The 22,358-nt window shown below is 38.1% G+C and overlaps 2 protein-coding genes and 1 long non-coding RNA gene across 3 annotated transcripts; 2 read left to right on the top strand and 1 right to left on the bottom strand.

Annotated features, from left to right (window-relative positions):
- The first annotated feature begins 289 nt into the window (after nt 1-289).
- On the top strand, nt 290-2,532 carry LOC145230637 (uncharacterized). The gene is made up of 4 exons (XR_013860708.1): nt 290-917; nt 1,390-1,528; nt 1,607-1,683; nt 1,746-2,532. It is a non-coding gene; the product is annotated as an uncharacterized LOC145230637 (long non-coding RNA).
- Nucleotides 2,533-6,858: 4,326 nt separating this feature from the next.
- LOC145228017 (uncharacterized) lies at nt 6,859-18,759 on the top strand. Its single transcript, XM_080092988.1, has 15 exons — nt 6,859-6,892; nt 7,221-7,356; nt 7,823-8,167; nt 9,073-9,258; nt 9,596-9,982; nt 10,051-10,227; nt 11,070-11,142; nt 14,854-15,201; nt 16,709-16,840; nt 16,903-17,067; nt 17,166-17,462; nt 17,522-17,699; nt 17,752-17,929; nt 17,992-18,203; nt 18,260-18,759. The coding sequence occupies exons 1-15, from the start codon at nt 6,859-6,861 to the stop codon at nt 18,550-18,552; spliced, it is 3,141 nt and encodes a 1,046-aa protein (XP_079949114.1). The 3' UTR covers nt 18,553-18,759.
- A 1,407-nt stretch (nt 18,760-20,166) lies between these two features.
- LOC145228013 (neuropilin-1-like) lies at nt 20,167-21,199 on the bottom strand. Its single transcript, XM_080092982.1, has 2 exons — nt 20,793-21,199; nt 20,167-20,725 (listed from the first exon to the last, which is right to left on the bottom strand). The coding sequence occupies exons 1-2, from the start codon at nt 21,197-21,199 to the stop codon at nt 20,167-20,169; spliced, it is 966 nt and encodes a 321-aa protein (XP_079949108.1).
- Nucleotides 21,200-22,358: the final 1,159 nt, after the last annotated feature.

Here is a 22,358-nt window from a genome sequence, read left to right as displayed (position 1 = left end):
ATATGTAAAAATGAAAGCGAATTCCTCCCCTCCCTGGTTTGAACCGGAATCGAAAATCTAAACTTTGACCCGATTTTGCGCAGTGTAAATGTTGGGAACAAGTTTGTGTGTGACATAGTTTATAAATTTACTTTAAATTGCTATTAATAACTTTTTCCAAGCATAATTAGGGTACAAGCATTGTGACAAAAATGCATTAATACTGATTATATTTCTGCAGCATAAAAACCAGGTAATTATAACTCAAACATTTAAATATGTGAGTCAAGTCAAGTCAAGTTTTTATTTGCATTGTCACTATATCCAATTGTCATTGATGACGAACTGTTTAATAAAAACAGCAAGGACACCGAGAAAACCCATTGGTTATCAAGTCAAGTGTCCTGTTATTTGAATGATGCTTGAAGTATTGTGGGTGTGTCCTGACGTAGGATCACAACCGACCGCACGAACCTGGCGGGGTACGTCCGGTTGCATAAGACGGTGGTTGAACCCGCGGGTTCTGCTGGCCAAATGAAACCCGCCTAAACGGAAACGTTTGGTTCCTCAGGACGTTTCCTGTGATCCAGTAGGCAGACCTGGGTGTCCCGAGGACAGTTCGTTGCGATGGAAGTTGGTTGAAAAGTGGCCGTCGCTCATCTCCTCTGTTTCCTAGGTTTCGTAGGATCGATGGCGGGGATCTCAGATGATCTCAGAACACATGTTGTAAATTGTAAAAGATTTAAACAACCTAAGGCTGGCCAAAGAATGGAGCATCCAAATAATGGTCACAGGAACCCACATTTTTTACATTGCCAAAGTTTATTGTCAGCAATCCAACATCCAGTAAACGAAAGTTACCAAGTCGACATTCAAACTAAAACACGAACTGAAATTGTGGAACTATTGGAATGACAAGAAAAACTTCTGGCAAACAAGTAAACTAATTTGTTCATTGTTTTGTCGTTGGTTTTTTTATTGTTACTGTCAGTATAGATCAATTCGCTGTTCTTGTTAGTATGATCATGATCACTATACTGTTTATATATAGTGGTGGGATTCAAATTTTTTTTTCCAGCCGGTTCTATCACAAAAGTCAAATTTTTCAGCCAGTTCTGTTACGGAAAGTCCATTGACAGTAACCAGTAATGCTAACCGGTTCGCTGATCTCATAAATTTTGTGAGGCGGTTCTATAGAACCGGTGCGAACCGGCTGAATCCCACCACTGTATATATATATTTATGCTTTAATCCAATAAATGATAAGATAGCCGCAAACAGTGCACACTGTTTCGACCTATAAAGTCTCATTAGTGCAGATGGTGGCAAGACATAGGTCTTGGTTAGAGTAGTTATCACCATTTACATTTGTATGAACACCATTGTATGGGTTTCAACCTTTGTTTTTAGACAGTTTCTGTCGAAATTTCCTGATGGAGGCAAAAAGATTGAAATAAAAGCTTCACAATTGAAAACAAGATTGCAAGAAATTGATGCCGAAAGCAACAGCCATGTGGAATTGCAAACCTGTACAATGGCTGTTGAAAATGTAAGTTATCGTTCTGGGCACCAAATGATTGTGGTGTAAATTTAACATATTTGTTTTCTATTCACTATTAATTATCAGGAAAGTGAATCTGTATCATCTGCAATGGATGAAGCAATGCTGGAAACACAAAATAGTTTGAAAGTGTTGATGCCAAGGTACAAGTTTCATACTACATGTGTTGAGGATGCATTGCTGCTTAAACATAACTTTGCTCTAGAAAATGAATGTGGATGAACTAAAAATTGTGGAAAGAGGCTTTCATGAAATGTCAATCCACGAAGGTCCATTTTATGATGTTGTAAAACAAGCAAACACCAAACGATCAAAATCAAAGTTTGTTTTGAACAGGTATTGCAATGTTTCTACACTTTTTATTTAACATAATAATCTACACTTAAAGTAGTCATCATGATAGACAAACGGTTAGTGCAACCACTTAAGCTACAAGATTGTGGGTTCTAATCCAATAGGCAACTTGTGTTTCTCTGAGAAAAACTTTATGTCATTGCTCAAACTTAGTGGAATCTGATTGGGTTGGACTTAATTCAAGTCACAATTTTGTAAAGTCAAAACATATAAAAAAGGATTTAACAGGCTTGCAAGAAAACAGGCAGCTTAAAGACCCGTTACACTGAGCGTAGCGTAGCGAAGTTGAGCGAACCGGGTGTTTACACTGGATGTAGCGTAGCGAAGTTGGGCAAACATGTAACTTCTTCTGGGAAACTCTTACACACATTAACATTTTGGCAAAGGAATACAAACATTTTAATGTTTATTTGCCAATAAATAACTTAAATCATATATATTTCACTACAGTTTGAATTAATTGACATTGTGACGTCATATTACGTGTACATATGTATCTGTTTACTGTACAGTAATAAAATGTTTGAATGGAAAAGGTTTCCGGATTTTCCTTTGCCATATCTTGACAGGATGTCATTAAACATATGTTACCGGACCCAACTACTGGTTTCTAAGGAAAATTTCTGTCCTATTCTTGATTAAAGACCTGCCTTTTTTATGTAAAAATGATGGTCACTTTTCATGTACAACATGGAAACATAAGCCATAGCCACAAACAGTTTATTGAAATCAAAACTAACATCAAAAATTACAGGTAAATTTGCTACAAATAATTATGGGTCCCCTTTGCTGAAGGGGACGCATCTTGATTTCACCCTTTTTTTTCTTTTTTTTCCGGTCAAGTTTGACCACGCACTTTTGTCCTGAAATCTTCAGTGGATTTGGATGTATATACACAAGTACTTTGGCAGTAGTGTTTATGATTAAAATACTTTTTAAGTCCGTGTAAAGTGTTCCTTGGTACTGGACAGTTGTCTGTAAACAATCTTCTGAGAGTCTTTTGGCTGACAATACCTTGTTTTGTACATATGTTCTTCGAACTATGTTTTCCTCACTACAATGTGTCTTAAATTCAAGGAGTAGTCTGGAAATTTGTGTTTTGCAGCTAAGTTATTAAATGTCTGCATTTTTTACAACTTTGTTAAACTTATTCTGTCATTTTTGTAACTAGCAAACTTGTAGCAAAACGTTCTGCTAAACATGCAAACTTGTTTTTTAGGTTTTAGTAAAACTGTTAACAAACAAAATTTAAACATGGTTAATAGCAAATCATCTGTTGCATATTTTCAAAAGTGTGTCACTTTTGATATGGATTGCATCAATTTCGTTGTTTGCTTTCCTACATTTTGCAAGTTACAACCAGAAAGCAATGCCAGATCAGTACATGGGCCCTGTTGGAACATTTTATCGATGGTTGGCTTACGAACATCCTTGGGGGACAAGAGTTGCTTATCAAGTGGCATTAGTTATTCATCTGGTTGAGGCTTTTTACACTCTACATCTGACAAACCGATACGGAATAACGGACACAGTCGCCAAGATAAAGTGGTTTCTGCAGACCCTAGTTTGTGGATTTTCGTCTTGGATGTTGTTGAACAAAAACTTTAAAAAACAAGCAGAGTAAACTTAACCACCAACGAAGACTGGATCAGTGTGTGTATGTAAATCATGTTTCAGATATTTGTGATTAATTGATCATCATCATTAGACCCACCAAACCTCCGTTGTATTGTTAATGACTTCCATGTCAAATTTCCTGTTCCATTGATTTATTGTTTAGTTTTACAAGTTCACTCTTGAGTGCATTGTCAACTAGTAATAGAGAACTTATGAACTATCGAATGTCAATAGTAAAAAATGAAAAAAAAACTGCTTATTTTAATCCAGTAAAGATTGTTTATATTTTATGTCTACAATTTATATTAAAGTTGTTGGCTACCATTCAATAACTTTGGATTTTCAAAATGCTACAAAAGTGAATTAGATGTTTTTATGCACTTTCTCTATTTCTTTATAAATCTATGTGTTGAAATCCATTTAACAGCACTTAATTTTTTTAATCAATTTTAGATGTTTTAACTTTTTTAGCTCACACATTTTAAATGCTCTCATCTCTTTTTAAAATATTTTAAATTGAAAATGTTGCTCCAGTTTCAAAACAACTTTGCAGTTCCATTTCATTATTGCTCTTTTTATGCACTATTTGGTATTAACATTTGTGTGGTACAGTATATTCAATTCAATTTAATTTTATAGTGTATAACTTTGTTTCAAAGCGATAACATGGATATGCATGATTACCACACTTATATGTTTCATTTCACTGCTCATTAAACTGTTAAGCAATTAAATTAGTTTTTTGAAAAACGATTTTAATCAATAAAACTTTTACCCCTAACAGCTATATAAGTGTGAGTCGTACTTAACATTTTTCACGATATAACTTCTTTAATTTTGTATTCAGGTCTTTGTTAGTTATTTCATAATATCCTAAAAATGTATTAAATTAAGAAAAGAATTCAAAGATGCCAAAACAGGAATCAACAACATTTTTCAAGTCCCCACATATTTTGTGGATGTTTCTGGTTCTTGCTGGAATGTTTTTATGTCATTGTGGTTGTTACAGACCTTAGTCTGTTCCGGACAAACACATGGGGCCTGTTGGTGTTTTATTCGTTTGATCTATCAAATTCGCGTTAAAGCCCACCAGTTTGTAAAAATCAGACAATTTATGTGTTTTTCCCTACACCTGCTGTATTAATTTGGACACAAAATGGCGTCCATGCGGTTCTATCGCGTAACAATGGGTTGGAAGACTTGTGTTTTACATATACTTTGATCAGGGCTGGTCGGTTCAAATTAAATTTTCTTTTCAGACCAGCGCTGCGGTGAATGGATTCACTTCGTGTTGTCGAAATAAAATTGGTTCATTGAGGTCACTTCTATCCTTGTAACATTTTAACCTAAAACGACTAAATCCTGCAATTTATAAGAGGAACATGCCACGCTGGGCCACTTGAGTGCGCCCCTGAGCTAAAATGCTCTGCCTTAAGCTAGGCCTACCATATTTCCACCCCAAAAAGGAGGACACATTGTAAAAAAATACTTTAAGAAATAAAGCTTCAGAAACTTAGACGTTGGATAGAGTTTAACGTTTATCACAATGCTGAAATAAGCGTAATACTTTCCAAAAATGTAAAACCTGTATTCGTAAAAAATAAGCTGAAGATGTATATTTGGCTGTTTTCAAAGGCATAATTGTCACATATGTGTTTGGTAAATCAGAAATTATTTAAAAAGAAGGGTATTTGGGCATTTTTTTGTCCTCGGAGGCCAACTTGGTTTTTGTTAAAAAGGAGGACATGTCCTCCAAAAAGAGGACGTATGGTAGGCCTACTTAAGCAAAACAGCTTTTAGATCGCTGGTTTCCCAAGCTTGACGATTCTATTTTATAAAAAAAAACATTTGTGCTATACCAACCACCACAAAAATACTTGCACTTTTCTTTTCTTGGCAACGACTGGTTTGTGGAGCAGAAAAGGAAGAAATCTGGAACGTTTGTTTGTGCTTGGTTGCGAATTTGCGAACTAAATTCCCTTGCATTGTTAGTTGGGGCATGAACAAAAGAAAAAAGCATTCAACCTGTAAAACGAAATTGTGCTTCGAAAAACCTATTTGTGATGTCACAAGTGTTTGTATTGCGCAACAAGAAATTGTTTTTAAATGTTGTAACCGGTTCAAATTGAGAACCTGTTCCAAATAAGATATAAAGCTGTTAAAATTGTCTCAATTTAATTCTGGAAAAATCTTATGATTTGCGTTTAAATTGTGGAATTCTGGTTCTATTTTAAAGATAATATTTTTGCAGCCATTTTATATCAATGTTCTATTATTAACACATGCGTTTAAATAAAACCACCAATATAATAGATTCGGAATTTTCGTTGCGCAATAACGGCTGAGGAAACGTCAATCAATATCACCAATAGCGGGATTTCTGGGAATTTATTGTTGTCTGCAATTAACAATTGATTTTTACAAGCTGTGTTTTGAGTTTAATCTAGTTGCCTACCACAAAAACTTACAAAAATATTTTTCGCTTTAAAAAGTACTAGCCATTAGGGATGTGCCAAAACTGCAAATGTTCTGTTTGGTCGAGCACCTCACGTTACCCTCGGGTGCATTATGTCACAAACATTCCCTATTACACGCAAGTGTTAGCATTACAACGTCGCTTACGTCACCAGCGGTGTATTAAGCTGTACAGGCCCATGAAGTACACGTTTTGTCACAACGTTTTTCACAAAAATTGTTTTTTAAGTTTTTGTTGCGTAGCAATAAACCAAATATCTACACGTTTTTTCACAATAATAACGCATTTAAATAAACAGTCATTTGTGTTCTTGTACAACCTTTCAAACAAAATTATCGTATGTTAGTATGAATATGCAAATTAAGTGCTCGGGTCAGTTTGTGCAACTGCTCGGCCGAGCACCGAGCATCAAAAATAGCGATGCTCGGTACCGAGTACTCGGGTTCTGGCTCGGCCCATCCCTACTATAGCCATTACTTCTGCGGCATTTTGCGTAAATATTTAGTGCACAGAAATTAATTTGCGTAATTTTGCACGAGAATGTAAACAGCGGAACAAATATTAAGAACAGTTTATTTTTTCGTAACAGGAAGTCTTGCTGACGTGCGGGGCTTGGGAAGTGACAATCATCTGCCTGGTTTGCTGAAAGCGGAAAATACGTTTGGAAACCATTGTGGCCGCAGAGGTAGAAGTTCAGTATTTTTAGTAAACAGCCTGGTTAATCCTTTATACTTTTTTTTGGGTAATTCACAGTTTAGAAAGTTTAAAAATTTTAGTTGTTTATTGAGAAAACTTCGACTAAAAGATTTAGGAAGAATGTTGCACCACTTCGTGAAAAGGTAATCAAATTATCTTACATGTAAAGTATGTTATGAGCACACGCTCAGGGAAAGACGCAGGTTCAAGTTTGTCACTCATGTAACAGTGCCGCTGTTGTGTTTCTTTAGAGATCTCATCGTAATGATTTTCGCTGCAACCTTGATTTGGTTCATCGCACCGGCTCCATGCCAAGCAGGGAGTAACTTTGAATGTTTGATTATTGAACAACAAACTAACGCTTTATTTAAAGCTAAGTTTATTCAGTGAAATAAATAAGTTATATTATTTAGAGGTTTTAATTTTTTTATTTCTGCTGTGCTTTTAAATAGTTATGTTGTAGCGCATTGGTTAACTGTCACTGTGATGCAAATATAAAACGACCCACAATTATATGTTTGTGATTGTTGATTGCAGAATTTACTTGCGATGATGGGAGAATAATTGACTTAAGGGACTTTTGCGATAATTATCCTGATTGCAGAGACGGAAGCGACGAGAAACGAGCCACATTTCCCACCTACCCTGCTAACCCATCGTCGAGTTATATCAGGTGAACTTTGTCGGTTATCATATGACGTTTATGTTGTTATTTACTCTACTTGCCGCTTTAAATGTTTAACAGTGAAGAAATAAATACTGATCAAAATTTTGTAGAAACGTCATTGTTGTTACAATCCAGCATCTGGCTTCGAAATTATACAGCATGCTTAAACCGTGAAATAAAGCAACAGTGTTTGCGCGACGCGTGTAAAGCAAAAAACTAGCAACATTTTTCTTCATTCCAGTCTTATCTATTTTACGCGTTGTAATAATTTATCGTTTATTACTTCATTAATGAAAAAATTCCTTATTAACCCGATAGTACAGATACTTTTGGTCGTTTACCCTGGGAAATACCCTGATGTGGGTGGGTAATTAGCAGCAACAACACGCGGCCAAACTTCAGATTGCTGGTTGTTGATTACACTTTAATCTGTGCTTATAACAGTCAAAACAGAATAATGCCACTTTTACAGCTGCGACAACACACGTGATATTATTTCAATAAACAAAGTGTGTGCGCTACGGAGGCAGGAATATTGCAAGGGTGAAATCTCTTGTCAGGATAAAACTCTATGTGACGGCGGTTGCCCCTCCCACTTTCGCTGTCCGAATTCGACATGTTTAAAGCGTTCAACTGTGTGCGATGGCGATCCTTGTAATGACTGCCATGCCTTTCAACACTGGAGTACTGGTCACGGCTTCAAATGTGTCAAGAACAACCGGATGTGTTTACTACCGCAAATGTTCGTGTGGGACGGCGTACAAGATTGCGATAATGGCTCTGACTTATGCTACACGCCTGAAAATGGCGATCCGAGGTATGTATATGTTTTTAGGTCGGTTGTGCTTCATACATAAACTGAGTTTTAAATACTATTGTGGCGCCCAATTTATTGGTTTTCCTTCGAAAAATGCACTAACGTCTAGCCACGAAAAACCCTAGTTTAGACGCGTTCGAGCACTGCTGTCTTTATTTAAAAACACTGGATAAAACTCTACGATATTGGCAAAGTCACTGCTCAGCACAATATTTAAGACATGTTAACATACGACAGGCGGGGAAGAACTCCCATCAACAGCACGTGGCCCACAAAAAATGCTTAAAGCACACGAAAAACACACGGCTCGCGACAAAACTAATACAGAAACAAGGAAACTCGCAAGTCACGGGGGCGAACTGGTCAATTATCATCACCCTAACGGTTGTTTAGTTGGTTACACTTGAAATTGTAGCTGCGAAAGGTTACGACAGGATAGGAGTTAAAAAGATGTAGTGAGCGCAAAGTGTGCCGGGGAATAAATTTATAAGAGGCAATCAAACAGTTAAAATGGTAAACTTGAACGTGACAAAAAGATGTGAAGAGGGATTAATGTCAAAAACATTAAAAACACATCGTGAAATTAAGATAAGCAGGTTTTGGGCAAATAAGCACCCATACAGAAAACAAATTATGATAAAAAACTTTGTAAATTAAAGACAACATAAGGACTGCGAGACACAGGTGACTACTGTAAAAAAAAGTGATAACGTAGAGACACAAAATTTATGGTAACACTTATGCAAGCGTACACATTTTGGTTATGCCTAAAAAGGAAACTTGCAATTATTAGATTTTTGGCGTGCAACGTTTTCAAGGCAACAAGTAAAAAATCATTTTACGCGTTTTTTTGTTAATTTGTGATGATGTGATAGGTTTAATAATGACCTTTATTTCGTTCTCAGGGACACCCGTCGTTCCTCCAAAGCCTCGTTCAACAATCAATTGTGCTTCCAGTGCAAAAACGACTCCATGATCATTGCAAGGTCAAGTGTGTGTAATGACGTCATCGATTGTCCTAATTTGAGCGACGAATGTAATTGTACTGGGAAAGTCCCCGAAATATGTGACAAATCAAAACGTTATCGTCGGTAGGTTTACTTGATTTTTTGTGAATAAACGATCGTGGCAACAAAGTAAATATTTTTAACAATCGTTTCTGAAACCCTTTTGCTATACTGCTTTAACAGCTTGACGGTTTGAAAACGTGATCCTTAATATGGACAAATCTCAATAATGGTTAAGAGTGGACAAACTGACACCAGTTTAACATCGGGATTCATGTTAAATTATAAAAACATTTACTCAGTACTCCCATGTGCAGATGTTACCAAATTTGCCTTGTTTAATTGTCAACGCGCGGGGCACCGGCGCCTACTCTAGGAACCATTGTTTTTGTTGCAACTAGCGTAACTATTTTTAACCCAGCTCAGCGGGACGATGCGATTGTTTCGACATTCATGGAGTTTGTCGCAATGTAATCGATCCAACCAACGCTTCCTGTCCAAAAACAAAAGATGAGGTCTGCAAATCATATGCACCTTGTGATGGAAATTCCCCGTGCGAACATCTCTGCCCTTCCCACTTCTGGTGTTCGGAATCGGTTTGCTGGAAGCGTTCATCGGTGTGTGATGGCGATCCCTGCAACAACTGCCCTGCGCTGCCCCGACCGAACGGACACGGCTTCAAGTGCATCAGAAACGGTAAAACTTGCACGTTGCCCCAGCAGTTGCTGTGGGACGCCATACAAGACTGCGACGATTCCGCTGATCTCTGCTTTACATCGGTTGATGAAATGATGAAGTCAGATCCCAGGTATGTTAGAGCGCTCACAATGCCCGATGTTTTAATCGTAGTTTTCAAATTTAATATTTCCCCTGCAGAGACATCCGCCGCTTGCCGTCTGTCACCTTTAATCACTCTTTGTGCTTCCAATGCATAAATGACCCCACGGTGATTTCAAGGTCAAGTGTGTGCAATGACGTCATCGATTGTCCTGATATGAGTGATGAGTGTCTTTGTGAGACAAAACAACCCACCGGTTTCGGAAAATTTTCAATGTAGGTTGAAACGAGTATTTTTCGGAACTAGTCCGTCTATTAATGACTAATATCGTCGCTTTTATTTGTCCTTACCTTGCTACCACTTTTGTCAAGATAAATTGAACCAAAAAAAAACCCACAAACACATTATTTTTGCATATATTATACATTGACATATATTATTTACATGATAACACAGTGTATTTCAGGGGTGGCAAACTCAAACAACTTTGAGGGCCAAATACAAACTTTTAAGTAAGTCAAGGTCCGCACTTTGCAAACATTTGTTACAGTGTAACATGACAACAACCAAAATGCACATGTCAAGAGTAAAATGTTCAGTAATACTATTGAGTATGTCAAAAAACAAATTGGTATTGTAATAAATAACAAACAGATATACATTGTAGCAGAGTGAACCAACTATGCTTTGAGTATAATAGAATGGCATACAATGACGCAACAATCGCAATTGCTGATTCTAAGGATGGGTACTTGATCATCCTTAAAACGTTGCATACATACCACTAAGAATGATTGAATTGTATCATGTGAACTCACTGATCTGACAGGGTATTCCGCCGGAATAAAAAACATAACTTCTAACAGTAACTTTGCGGGCGGCATGTTTGACACCCCTGGTGTATTTAATAAAAACGTTTTTGCTTTCACGAAACCTGAACATTACGACTGCACAGAGCGACCTGCGTAAACCCGAGCAGCTGGAAACGCAGGAAACGCTGGATGGCCAAACACGCATTTAGAAAGTGAACGTTCCAATAGTTCGCGTCAACACAGTAATCCACAAATTCGATTCTACCATGTTTACACAATGTAAGTGGTGGTGCGATTGTTTACAGTGGGAATGTGAGTGCCGAGATCGACTGTTCCACAACCAACAAGATTACGGAGGACGGGTGGAAATGTTTTGGTGTGAGTAAAATGTTAATTATGTGTTGGTTGAATTTACATGTGTGATATTTTGTTTAACTGACGCGTTATCTTGTTTTGCATGTGTTCACAAACTGTACGTGTGAACAACCAACAATAGCTGGTAAGTTATTACTATCCATTGAACGAAACAGACCTGACATGTTTGATATTTTGTTTAACTAACGCGATATCTTGTTTTGCATGTGTCCAAAAACTGTACGTGTGAACAACCAACAAAAGTGGGTAAGTTATTACTATCCACAGAACGAAACATACCTGATATGTTTGATATTTTGTTTAACTAACGCGATATCTTGTTTTGCATGTGTCCACAAACTGTACGTGTGAACAACCAACAATAGGACGTAAGTTATTACTATCCATACAACGAAACAGACCTTACATGTTTGATATTTTGTATAAGTAACGCGATATCTTGTTTTGCATGTGTCCACAAACTGTACGTGTAAACAACCAACAATAGGACGTAAGTTATTACTATCCATACAGCGAAATATAACTTACATGTGTGATATTTTGTTTAACTAACGCGATATCTTGTTATGCATGTGTCCACAAACTGTACGTGTAAACCAGAGCTTCCCAAACTTTTTTGATCGCGACCCCTTTTATTCTCCGTAAATTTTTCGCGACCCTTGACGGATAATATGATAAACAGTCAAAAAAATACGTTTGTTGTATTTATTGAAACGACTAATTCGAGCAAAAACTAAGAACAACCTACCGGTACTCGAAGTGTACTACTTTAACTTTCACGTGCTTTAGCCTTAGTTTCTGACATATCGTTTTGTAATTAGGCACTTGTCACAATTTCTTCATGTGGTTTGGAAGTTTGCTGTGCGTCCAGAACATACGCACGATACGTAAAGAACGTTTTAGGTTTTAGGTAATTGGTTAGGGCGGAAAATAGAAGTAAACGCAATTCAAGTTTCAAATCATGTATTGTTGACGCCTAAACTGAGGTCACATTGGACCAAGTTTAGGCCGCAGTGCTTTGCAAACAGACATTAAACACTGCTTAGAAATCGTAAATTTATTGTCTATTTTTTATTAGAGTAAGTTATTGCGCAAAACAATACTTTAACGTTAGTCTATAACCAGGGTTGCCATACCGTCCTTATTTCTAAGGTTTGTCCTTATTTTGAAGGGGTGTGTCCTAAAAAAGTTCATTGTCCTTATTTCTAAGAAATGTCCTTATTATTGACCGTAGTCTTTATGTTGTCTTGTTTTCAACAATTACAAGTCAAATCCCTACTACAGGGAAAAGTAAACCCAGACCTGAGCTGTTGTGAGATGCACGAAGTATTTTCTACGAGCAACGGGTTGCTGGAACAAATTGTTTCTGGCCAAAATATTGCAAATGATATGTCATGACTTGTATAAAAGCAAAGATTTGTTCAAAAATGTTTGTTACGTTTCGCAAAAAACTCAATTTTTCGGTTGTCCTTGATTTTGGTTTCAAGTCGATGGCAACCCTGTCTATAACTCTATGTGTCATGTTTATGCTGCATTAAAATGCCTGTGTATTTCAAAACAATTGCATTTGTTGCGTTTTAACTGACGTTTGTTCGATCAATGGCGTCACTACAAGCGCGTTTGCCCTTGGCTGAAAACGTTTAAACTCCGGTGTAAACTAAACAAAGATGCGATTTTGACGTTATACAAAGACAACAGCCGGGGGTGTACTCTACGCCAGTGTATAGAGTTGTTTCTGCAAAAATTGGTAGAGCTCTCTGCGACCCCTCTAGTTTGTTAGGCGACCCCTCTAGGGGTCGCGACCCCAAGTTTGAGAAGCCCTGGTGTAAACAACCAACAATAGGACGTAAGTTATTACTATCCATACAACCAAATATACCTTACATGTGTGATATTTTGTTTAACCAACGCGATATCTTGTTTTACATGTGTCCACAAACTGTACGTGTGAACAACCAACAAAAGTGGGTAAGTTATTACTATCCATACAACGAAATAGACCGTACATGTTTGATATTTTGTTTAACTAACACGATATCTTGTTTTACATGTGTCCACAAACTGTACGTGTGAACAACCAACAATAGGTGGTAAGTTATTACTATCCATACAACGAAATAGACCGTACATGTGTGATATTTTGTTTAACTAACACGATATCTTGTTTTGCATGTGTCCACAAACTGTACGTGTGAACAACCAACAATAGAACGTAAGTTATTACTATCCATACAACGAAATATACCTTACATGTGTGATATTTTGTTTAACCAACGCGATATCTTGTTTTACATGTGTCCACAAAATGTACGTGTGAACAACCAACAATAGGACGTAAGTTATTACTATCCATACAACGAAATATACCGTACATGTTTGATATTTTGTTTAACTAACACGATATCTTGTTTTGCATGTGTCCACAAACTGTACGTGTGAACAACCAACAATAGGACGTAAGTTATTACTATCCATACAACGAAATAGACCGTACATGTTTGATATTTTGTTTAACTAACACGATATCTTGTTTTGCATGTGTCCACAAACTGTACATGTGAACAACCAACAATAGGACGTAAGTTATTACTATCCATACAACGAAATAGACCGTACATGTTTGATATTTTGTTTAACTAACACGATATCTTGTTTTGCATGTGTCCACAAACTGTACGTGTGAACAACCAACAATAGGACGTAAGTTATTACTATCCATACAACGAAATAGACCGTACATGTTTGATATTTTGTTTAACTAACACGATATCTTGTTTTGCATGTGTCCACAAACTGTACGTGTGAACAACCAACAATAGGACGTAAGTTATTACTATCCATACAACGAAATATACCTTACATGTGTGATATTTTGTTTAACTAACGCGATATCTTGTTTTGCATGTGTCCACAAACTGTACGTGTGAACAACCAACAACAGCTGGTAAGTTATTACTATCCATAGAACGAAACAGCCTTGACATGTGTGATTTTTGTTTAACCAACGCGATATCTTGTTTTGCATGTGTCCACAAACTGTACGTGTGAACAACCAACAATAGGACGTAAGTTATTACTATCCATACAACGAAATAGACCGTACATGTTTGATATTTTGTTTAACTAATGCGATATCTTGTTTTGCATGTGTCCACAAACTGTGCGTGTAAACAACCAACAATAGGACGTAAGTTATTACTATCCATACAACGAAATATACCTTACATGTGTGATATTTTGTTTAACTAACGCGATATCTTGTTTTGCATGTGTCCACAAACTGTACGTGTGAACAACCAACAACAGCTGGTAAGTTATTACTATCCATAGAACGAAACAGACCTGACATGTGTGATTTTTTGTTTAACTAACGCGATATCTTGCTTTTCATGTGTCCACATACTGTACGTGTAAACAACCAACAATAGTGGGTAAGTTATTACTATCCATAGAACGAAACAGACCGTACATGTTTGATATTTTGTTTAACTAACGCGATATCTTGTTTTGCATGTGTCCACAAAATGTACGTGTGAACAACCAACAATAGCTGGTAAGTCATTACTATCCATAGAACGAAACAGACCTGACATGTGTGATATTTAGCTTAACTAACGCGATGTCTTGTTTTTCGTTTCTCTGCAAACTGTACGTGTGAACCATTCACAACATAAGGTACGAAAAATAAATTTAATATTTGTATTTGTCGTTTAGTGGGATCCTATCAGCAACGAGCTGTTGTGTGACGGGAAACGGGATTGTCAGAATAAAATTCGCAATGTTGATAACCGAATCTTCGACTACGATGAGGATCCTCGTCTCTGCGCGCATCGTAAACATTGCCCAACAACAAACGATCGTCTCAACATTCCTCAATCCAAAGTTTGCGATGGCTTTGCTGATTGCAAAGACGGAAGTGACGAAACTGTGGTACAAATCTCTGGAAAGTTTCGTTCAAAAATTTGCAATGGTTTTATTAATTGCAAAGACGGAAGTGACGAATATTCGGAAACTTGCACAAAACAAGGAAGGTTCAATTGTTCCGCGTTAAATGGAGCTAAGGTATGTTAGCATCTGTGGATTATAATAACAACCCCTACTCTGTTCATCTTATAGCAGTGGTCTCAAACTTTTTTATTATTTTTTCAAGACGGTCCCGTTGCAATTATTTCAAGGGCTCGTGGACCTTTAGATGGAATGTGTATTTTAGCAAAACGAAAGTTGATTCCAGAATTTTAGCTACCGTATTTTACGGACCATAAGGCGCAATTTAAATCCTTTTTTTCCCTCATAAATTGATCGTGCCCCTTATAAGCCGGTGCGCCTAATGTATGGATCAAGTAGTGCTTTATTGCCTACACTCCAGTACCGATACTATTATTATATAAATAAACCACCGTCTTACACAATAAACTACGGCAAAAGCAACTAGCAACTATGAAATTCGCTAGGCCCATTTTTTCCTTTGCTCATTGTACTATTGTGACTTGCTTACATTTGCTACGTAACAACGTAATGAGCTTTATACGCATAGGCGTAGAGTTTTAAAAACTACCGGGGTGCGCCGTTTGATCTTCCAATAACGATGCCTATACCATGTACAGTATCTGTACCCGTATAAGACCAAATAACGACACCTTTTTCTATCACATTAATTTGCAAATAGTCACTTGGCGCAATTCCTTTGTGTTCTATTGGAATGTTTGCTGTGCGTCTAATAACGTCTGATGTAACGAAAGGACGATTTGCCGAATCAGCAATTTTAACAACGATTAAGTTTAAAGTAACGTGTTACGGCGGGGAATAAAAGTAAAGCAACTCACGTTTTAAATATAGGCGACTATGTATTGTTAACGCCTAAACTTAGGTCACCTTGGATCAAGTTTAGGACGTTTCAGAGCTTTGCACACGGACATCAAACTCGGCTTAGAAATCAATATGTTAACTATTTTTATATTTATTTTTTATTGCAGAGTTATTGCGACAAATAATACTAAAACGTTGGTCTATAAGTCATGTTTATGTTGCATTAAAATGCTCATTTATTGCGAAACAATTACGATTGTTACGTTTCAACCGACGTCTGTTCGATCAATTGCGGTAATGCAAGCGCATTTGTTTAGCTGAAAACACGTTTTAATTAACCGACGTAACTTGAACAAAGATGCGATTTTGACGTTATACAAAGGTTAAGGCTGGGGTTACGCGGCACCCCCGCACCCCCGTACTCTACGCCAGTGTTTATACTTTAAACCATACTCCTTAAAATACGTTGCGTTCTATAGCCCGGTGCGCCTTATGTATGAACAAAAAATTAATCAAAGCAATTTAGTGACAGTGCGCCTTGTTTGTGACATCACAAACAAGCCAAGAAACATTACGATTGTGCGCGAACAATTGTTTTTTGTCACGCAATAAGGGCTATACGGAGACAGTCGATCTCCAAATGCTACTTTGCCAAATAAAATTATGCAAGTACTTCGCGGTCCCCGCAAAATTGCTTCACGGACCCCTGAAGGACCGCGGACCACAGTTGGAGAACCGCTGTCTTATAGGTTCGTGTGTTTAGGTTTCCATAAGTAAATCAGAGATTTGTGATTTTACGATAAACTGTGATGATGAAAGCGACGAAACTAACTGCACGAGTGACGGGAGGTTCTATTGCGAAAACAATCAACCTTTGTTTGTGAAGAAGGAAAAGGTTTTTAATTATTCTATATAATTTTCTTTCATGGCAGTTTTAACAAAATGTGCCACTAACAGAAATTCAATGGATTTGGCGACTGTTCTGACTGGAGCGACGAATGCCCAACGAAGTCAAGCAGAGCAAATGAAAACGTTTTCTCCTCGCGATACGAGCTGATCGCTAACCCGGTGTTACGAACTGTTGTGTGGATAATGGCGTTCCTCGCAATCTTTGGAAACCTGGTATATTTTGTAAATCTAAAACAAAACACGTGGTTCTAAGTTCCGACAAACTAGGTGGTTTTGCAAATAAATAACTTTTTGGTTTCCTTTACTTGCAGGTCGTCATGGTTACTGAGATGAAACTGTTGGTGACGACAGAATCACAATCGGCCTCATTTCGAACCAACCATCTTCTTGTCTTGAATCTGTCGATTTCCGACCTGCTCATGGGAGTTTATCTGCTCATGCTCGGCGTTGCTGGTGTTCAATATTCTGGAAACTACTGTGCCAACGACCTTGTTTGGAGGTCAAGCCGGGCGTGCAATTCAATGGGCATTTTGGTTTTGCTTTCCAGCGAAACATCAGTAATTACAATGGTCCTGCTGACAGCATTTCGACTTTACGCTGTAAAAAACGTAGGTATTTTTTAATGCATGTGCTCTAGTGTTTGCAGCAAGCAACTTATGTTTTGCAGCCGTTTATTGCGCCATATTTCCCCAAACTGAAGATTATTATCCTTGCCATCATCTTATCTTGGACAATTTCATTCACACTGGCTTTTATTCCTCTTACGTCTCAATTTCAACATTTGTTTGAAACCAAAGCATGGATGAAAGAAAATCCGTTCTTCAAGAGTCATGTCGTTGACTTTTGTAACACATGTGCATATTTAACCGTTTTTATCCATCGTGTGTTTTCTTGCAGGCATGGACACTTTCATGAAACGGTTTGTAAAGTTTCGACACAATTTTACCATCAATGATTCCCAGACACTCGATGGCGCACTTTTTGGGGTACAAAATGTTTATTCTTGGGCGGACTTTGTGGATATTCTTGAAGATTATAACTACACTGAACTGTTTGACATTACAGGATATTTAGGGTACGTAGTTGCAAGCAAATGGGATTTTAGTAATTGTTGCTGTAACTGAATGTTATTCTCAGGTACTACAGCACCAACAGTGTTTGCATCAGTAAACTTTACGTGACACCGACCGACAAGGCTTGGCCATTTTCACTTGGCATCATCACTCTAAACTTCGTGGCTTTTATGTTTGTTGCTGTGGCGTACGTTTGGATTTACAAGAGATCGGCTGCCAGTGGCAGGCAAGTGAATGAGAGGGCCCGAAATGCGAGAGCTGAAAAACAGAACCAAGGTAAATCTCAAAAGCGCAACTTAAATTTTGCTCCTAACTTCTGGTGTTTGTTGCAGAAATGCAAAAGAAAATCATCCGACTGGTCTTTACTGATTTCTTCTGCTGGGTGCCAATCTCAATCATGGCTTTCCTGAACTTCGGTGGAACAACTGTACCTCCAGTGATTTACGCAGTGTCAGCAATAATCCTGCTTCCCATCAACAGCTCTCTCAACCCTCTCATCTACTCCAACGCCCCGAAAATGCTCTACGATCGAGTTCGGAAGCGTTTACGTGACGTTCGACGACGTCAACAGCCACATGACAACCGACGAGTTAACGTGGCAGTTGTGGCTGAAGCCGCCCTCTGACAATTAAACGACAAACGACACACATGATTGACAAGCCAAGCGGCTAAACCGCACAAACCATGTATTGTGCGACATGTACATATTTATTGTAATTTTCAGTTGTTTTGCGAATGTTTCGCAATTACGTGGTTCTTTGATCATTTTTGTTATTTTGTGTAAAACTTGGAGTCGAATACATGTTTTTGTTTTGTGCATAATTTTGTTACAATGTGTCTGCTGGGAACTGGCATTTACCCTTGGCAACCCGGGAAATCCCGATTAGTTTTCATGAAATCCCGGGATTGGAGGCGATTGTTTAAATTAAATGGGGGTACGCGTTGTTTAATTTTCATAATAACCTTATTTTGAAACAATCATACAATGCAGTAAAGCAGTGGTTCTCAAACTTATTCATTATTTTTTCAAAACGGTCCCTTTTGCCATTATTTCGAAGGCTCGGGGACCTTAAGCCTAAATAGGTATTTCAGAAAAACGAAAGTTGATTGCAGGATTTTAGCTAGTTATGCAAAATTCCGCATAACAATTTCGACTATGCACGAACAATTGCATTTTTGTTAGTTTCGTGGAATAAAGGCTATTGTTAGCAATGGAGACAGTCGATTCTACTTTGATTTAAACTTATTTAGTGCCACAAACTGACACAAAATAAGATTATAGAATTACTTTAACCTTTTCGCGGTCCCCCCAAATTTGCCTTACGGACCCCAAAAGGACCCAGTTCGAGAACCGCTGCAGTAAAGCATACATCGGCAAAGTTTGGCGCAGTAAACTGAAGAGACATTAAAATCAAAAGGCTATAGTTGGCGTTGTACGGCGAGCCGGACTATTCGAATCGGGCTTGGGTTTAAGAAAACAAGTTTAAACTCTTTTAACACCTGGCAAGTTTTTAAGCTGCCAGGTTTGAGTCGTAGGTTTACTTTCTATTCACGATTATTAGTTGCACATAACCTGCATAATAACCGACAACAAAATGATAAGTTTCTAAATGACAATCACACACAAAGATTCGCCGTGAAAGGATCAAGGCGCGCCAAACTGCGATAATCACTAACCTTAGCACAAATGTCGGAATTAGTTTGTATTTTGAGGCGTTCGTACAATTATACCAGTCCCCAAAGCCACATGTTAAACACAAAAAGTACAAATAATACAGCCACAATTATTAATTCGCACGTTACACGTATTTAAAAGGGCAATGACAACATTGTTTTTAGCCGTTCAGTTGTAATGTTTGGCAGACTAACATCAAGTTTTAAAAACCTTCAATATCGAATCCGCCTACTAGTAACTTTAGGCCGTAAAATGAATCCGCCTACTACAAAATGCCAATTATCCCCAACTCACAAAACACATAAGATTAAATCATGAAAATTACGTTTAAATCTAATCAAGATTTATTGCGCAGTGGCACAAGCGGGTTTCTGAACCAGCTTCATGCATTCAATCGTAACAATGTTGTTTAAAAATTGTGCTAAACAGCAAATTACAAGCTGTGTTTTGTAAGCGATTCTGATGTCTTGTAACTAAAGTTTAAATACGATTAATGAATTAAAACTGCACGAAACTGAATTAAAACTGAAATGAATTATTAGTAAACATTCTAATCTGTTGGAGTTAATGTAAAGAGTAGGAAATGTTGAACCCCGGATAGGTAATGGAATCATCCGATGTAAACACCATCCATAAACCGCATGAGCTACAGCCAGGGGGATAAATAGAAAGGGTGGAAGAATAAGTTCCTGACCAAGACTGCTGGAAATTATCATGAGAATACAACAAGATATCCACGTTCTGTTGGGTGCTGAAAATGTTGAAGGTCAAATGAATGTGATCGTAATTTTCGGGAAAGTACCAGCATTCGCTCCAGCGATTAGGATAACTAGTTGGGTAATTGCGCGAAGAAAAGCTTCCAGTAGGGCCTTGTTGGTGGTGAGATAAATCGCAATGTGTGATATTGGATGATGGGACGGTGGGGTCATCCGGTATTTCTGTGGTCTCCTCGACAGGGTAGAAAGTTTCGTATCTTAGTTGAAAACCTGTGCTTGTGTAGTAGCGGTCCGACCAGAAGCTGATAAGCATGTAGTTCCCGCTTGAGTAGAGAGGTACTGTGTTATAGTAGCTTCCCCGGTAAACTCCCAAGACATCAGAGTATTGCGAAGAACCGTCAAAAACTCTGACATTATCGCCAGAGGCAAGTTGCATGTCGAACACTGTAAGTTTTATGTTGTAGTCGTTGTAACCTGTGAACCGTCCACGAGCACTGCTGGTCGTCGGGATGGTTCCACGGGTAATTAGGGGAAGTTATATATCCGTAGCCCTGATAAATGTCCACCTGCTGTCCGTTCAAACAAGCCGCGGTGCTGGGCGCTCCCGTCGTCTCTGGCCGGTCGGTCGTCATGGCAACGGGAATCGCGCGCACGCGGAATTTGAAACCGCGGCTCGAGTCGGACAAAAACTCGACGTACATGCCGGATGTAGTGGTCCGAATCGGCGAAGTGTAGCTGCTGTAACCTGTGAAGGTCGCCAGCAGGTGGCGGTGTGCGTCGTACAGCTGAACTTTGTCGTGTGAGCTGAGCGCGAGATCGTCCACATTTAACTCGATGTCGTAACCCGCGTAATAATTATTCACAGACCACGTGCAATTCATGTCGTCGCTATAGTAACCCGGGTAGTTTGGTGACGCAGGTCGCCTTCATCAGGCCCAATCATTTGTTATCGCACGGTATTTTCGTTGCGTTGTAACGTACTTGCGTTTCTTTTTTCCGTTGGTTTATCGTGCACTGTACTAGTAGCATTCAGTGTTATTTACCCTGATGAAGGCGACCTGTATAGGACGTCAAACGTCGGAATAAAAATAATTGCCAAAAATCTGCCTTGAATTTAGGAAGGATGGAATATCAACAAACTGCTTTGAAACATGGCTTTGTGAGTACAACATACAGTAGATGACGCTATATATACTCTATAGGTTTCATTAGGGTAAAACTGTTTGTAGCAAAGGATCTCCGATCTCGTACATTATAGGCACTTAAAGACTTGAAAAACATTTTACACAGTGGCGTGATTTAGCCGGATAACCCCGGTCTTATAGAACCGTCTCAGGAAATTTTATGAGATCAGCGAACTGGTTAGCATTACTGGTTACTGTCAATGGATTTTTGTAACAGAACCGGCTGACAAAAAAATTAATCCGACCACTGCTTTTACACTATGTTAAATATTGTCTTGTATTGCCCACATAATTACTATGTTAAAAATGTAGTTCTCAATCTTTACTTTTTTACATGTAATACGTGAGTCAATAGGACATGAAAAAAAGTGTTTCGTTTGGCAATATAACATTATGACATAACAATAAAAAACGCGAGTTGTGCTCATTAGTTGTTTTCAATTTAAATGTTTGAATATTGACCATTTGTAAAAAATCCAAAAGCTTTGTGGTAACTTGAACCTGCATCGCGTGAACTTGCGACTTGACCTTGTATTTATGGTTGGTCGAGCAACAATACAAGCGGTTTTGTGAATGATGACCGTACTGAACCGCCACGGACCTCCCATAACGTTTGTGCGTCTGCAGCTGTTGAGTGTTAGCCAATCTCTACATCATGTGACCGGGTGGCGTTTGGACTTGGCCAAAACTTAACCTGGAACTCATTTTAGTGCAGTAAATATTAAAATTAGCATTATCTTTTTTTGCGTTCAATACAAGTTTAATTAAATTAAAATTACCCTTTTTGCACCCTAAAACACTTCAATAATTTCTGTGATGTCACAACCAATCAGCTTTCGAGCTTCTCCCGCGCCAA

This window comes from Phallusia mammillata, chromosome 5 (assembly GCF_965637545.1).
Source record: "Phallusia mammillata chromosome 5, kaPhaMamm4.hap1.1, whole genome shotgun sequence".
Taxonomy (NCBI): domain Eukaryota; kingdom Metazoa; phylum Chordata; class Ascidiacea; order Phlebobranchia; family Ascidiidae; genus Phallusia; species Phallusia mammillata.
This window is presented reverse-complemented; position numbering and strand designations above follow the sequence as displayed.

Bases quoted from the DNA above. Each gene is read 5' to 3' on its own strand.
- LOC145228017 (XM_080092988.1), top strand. From the start codon at position 6,859: ATGAGCACACGCTCAGGGAAAGACGCAGGTTCAA. The intron at 7,357-7,822 runs GTGAACTTTGTC...CCACTTTTACAG, and splicing joins CCATCGTCGAGTTATATCAG to CTGCGACAACACACGTGATA. The intron at 17,930-17,991 runs GTACGTAGTTGC...TGTTATTCTCAG, and splicing joins GACATTACAGGATATTTAGG to GTACTACAGCACCAACAGTG.
- LOC145228013 (XM_080092982.1), bottom strand. From the start codon at position 21,199: ATGAATTGCACGTGGTCTGTGAATAATTATTACGCGGGTTACGACATC. The intron at 20,726-20,792 runs GTTACAACGACT...CGATAATGTCAG, and splicing joins TGCTCGTGGACGGTTCACAG to AGTTTTTGACGGTTCTTCGC.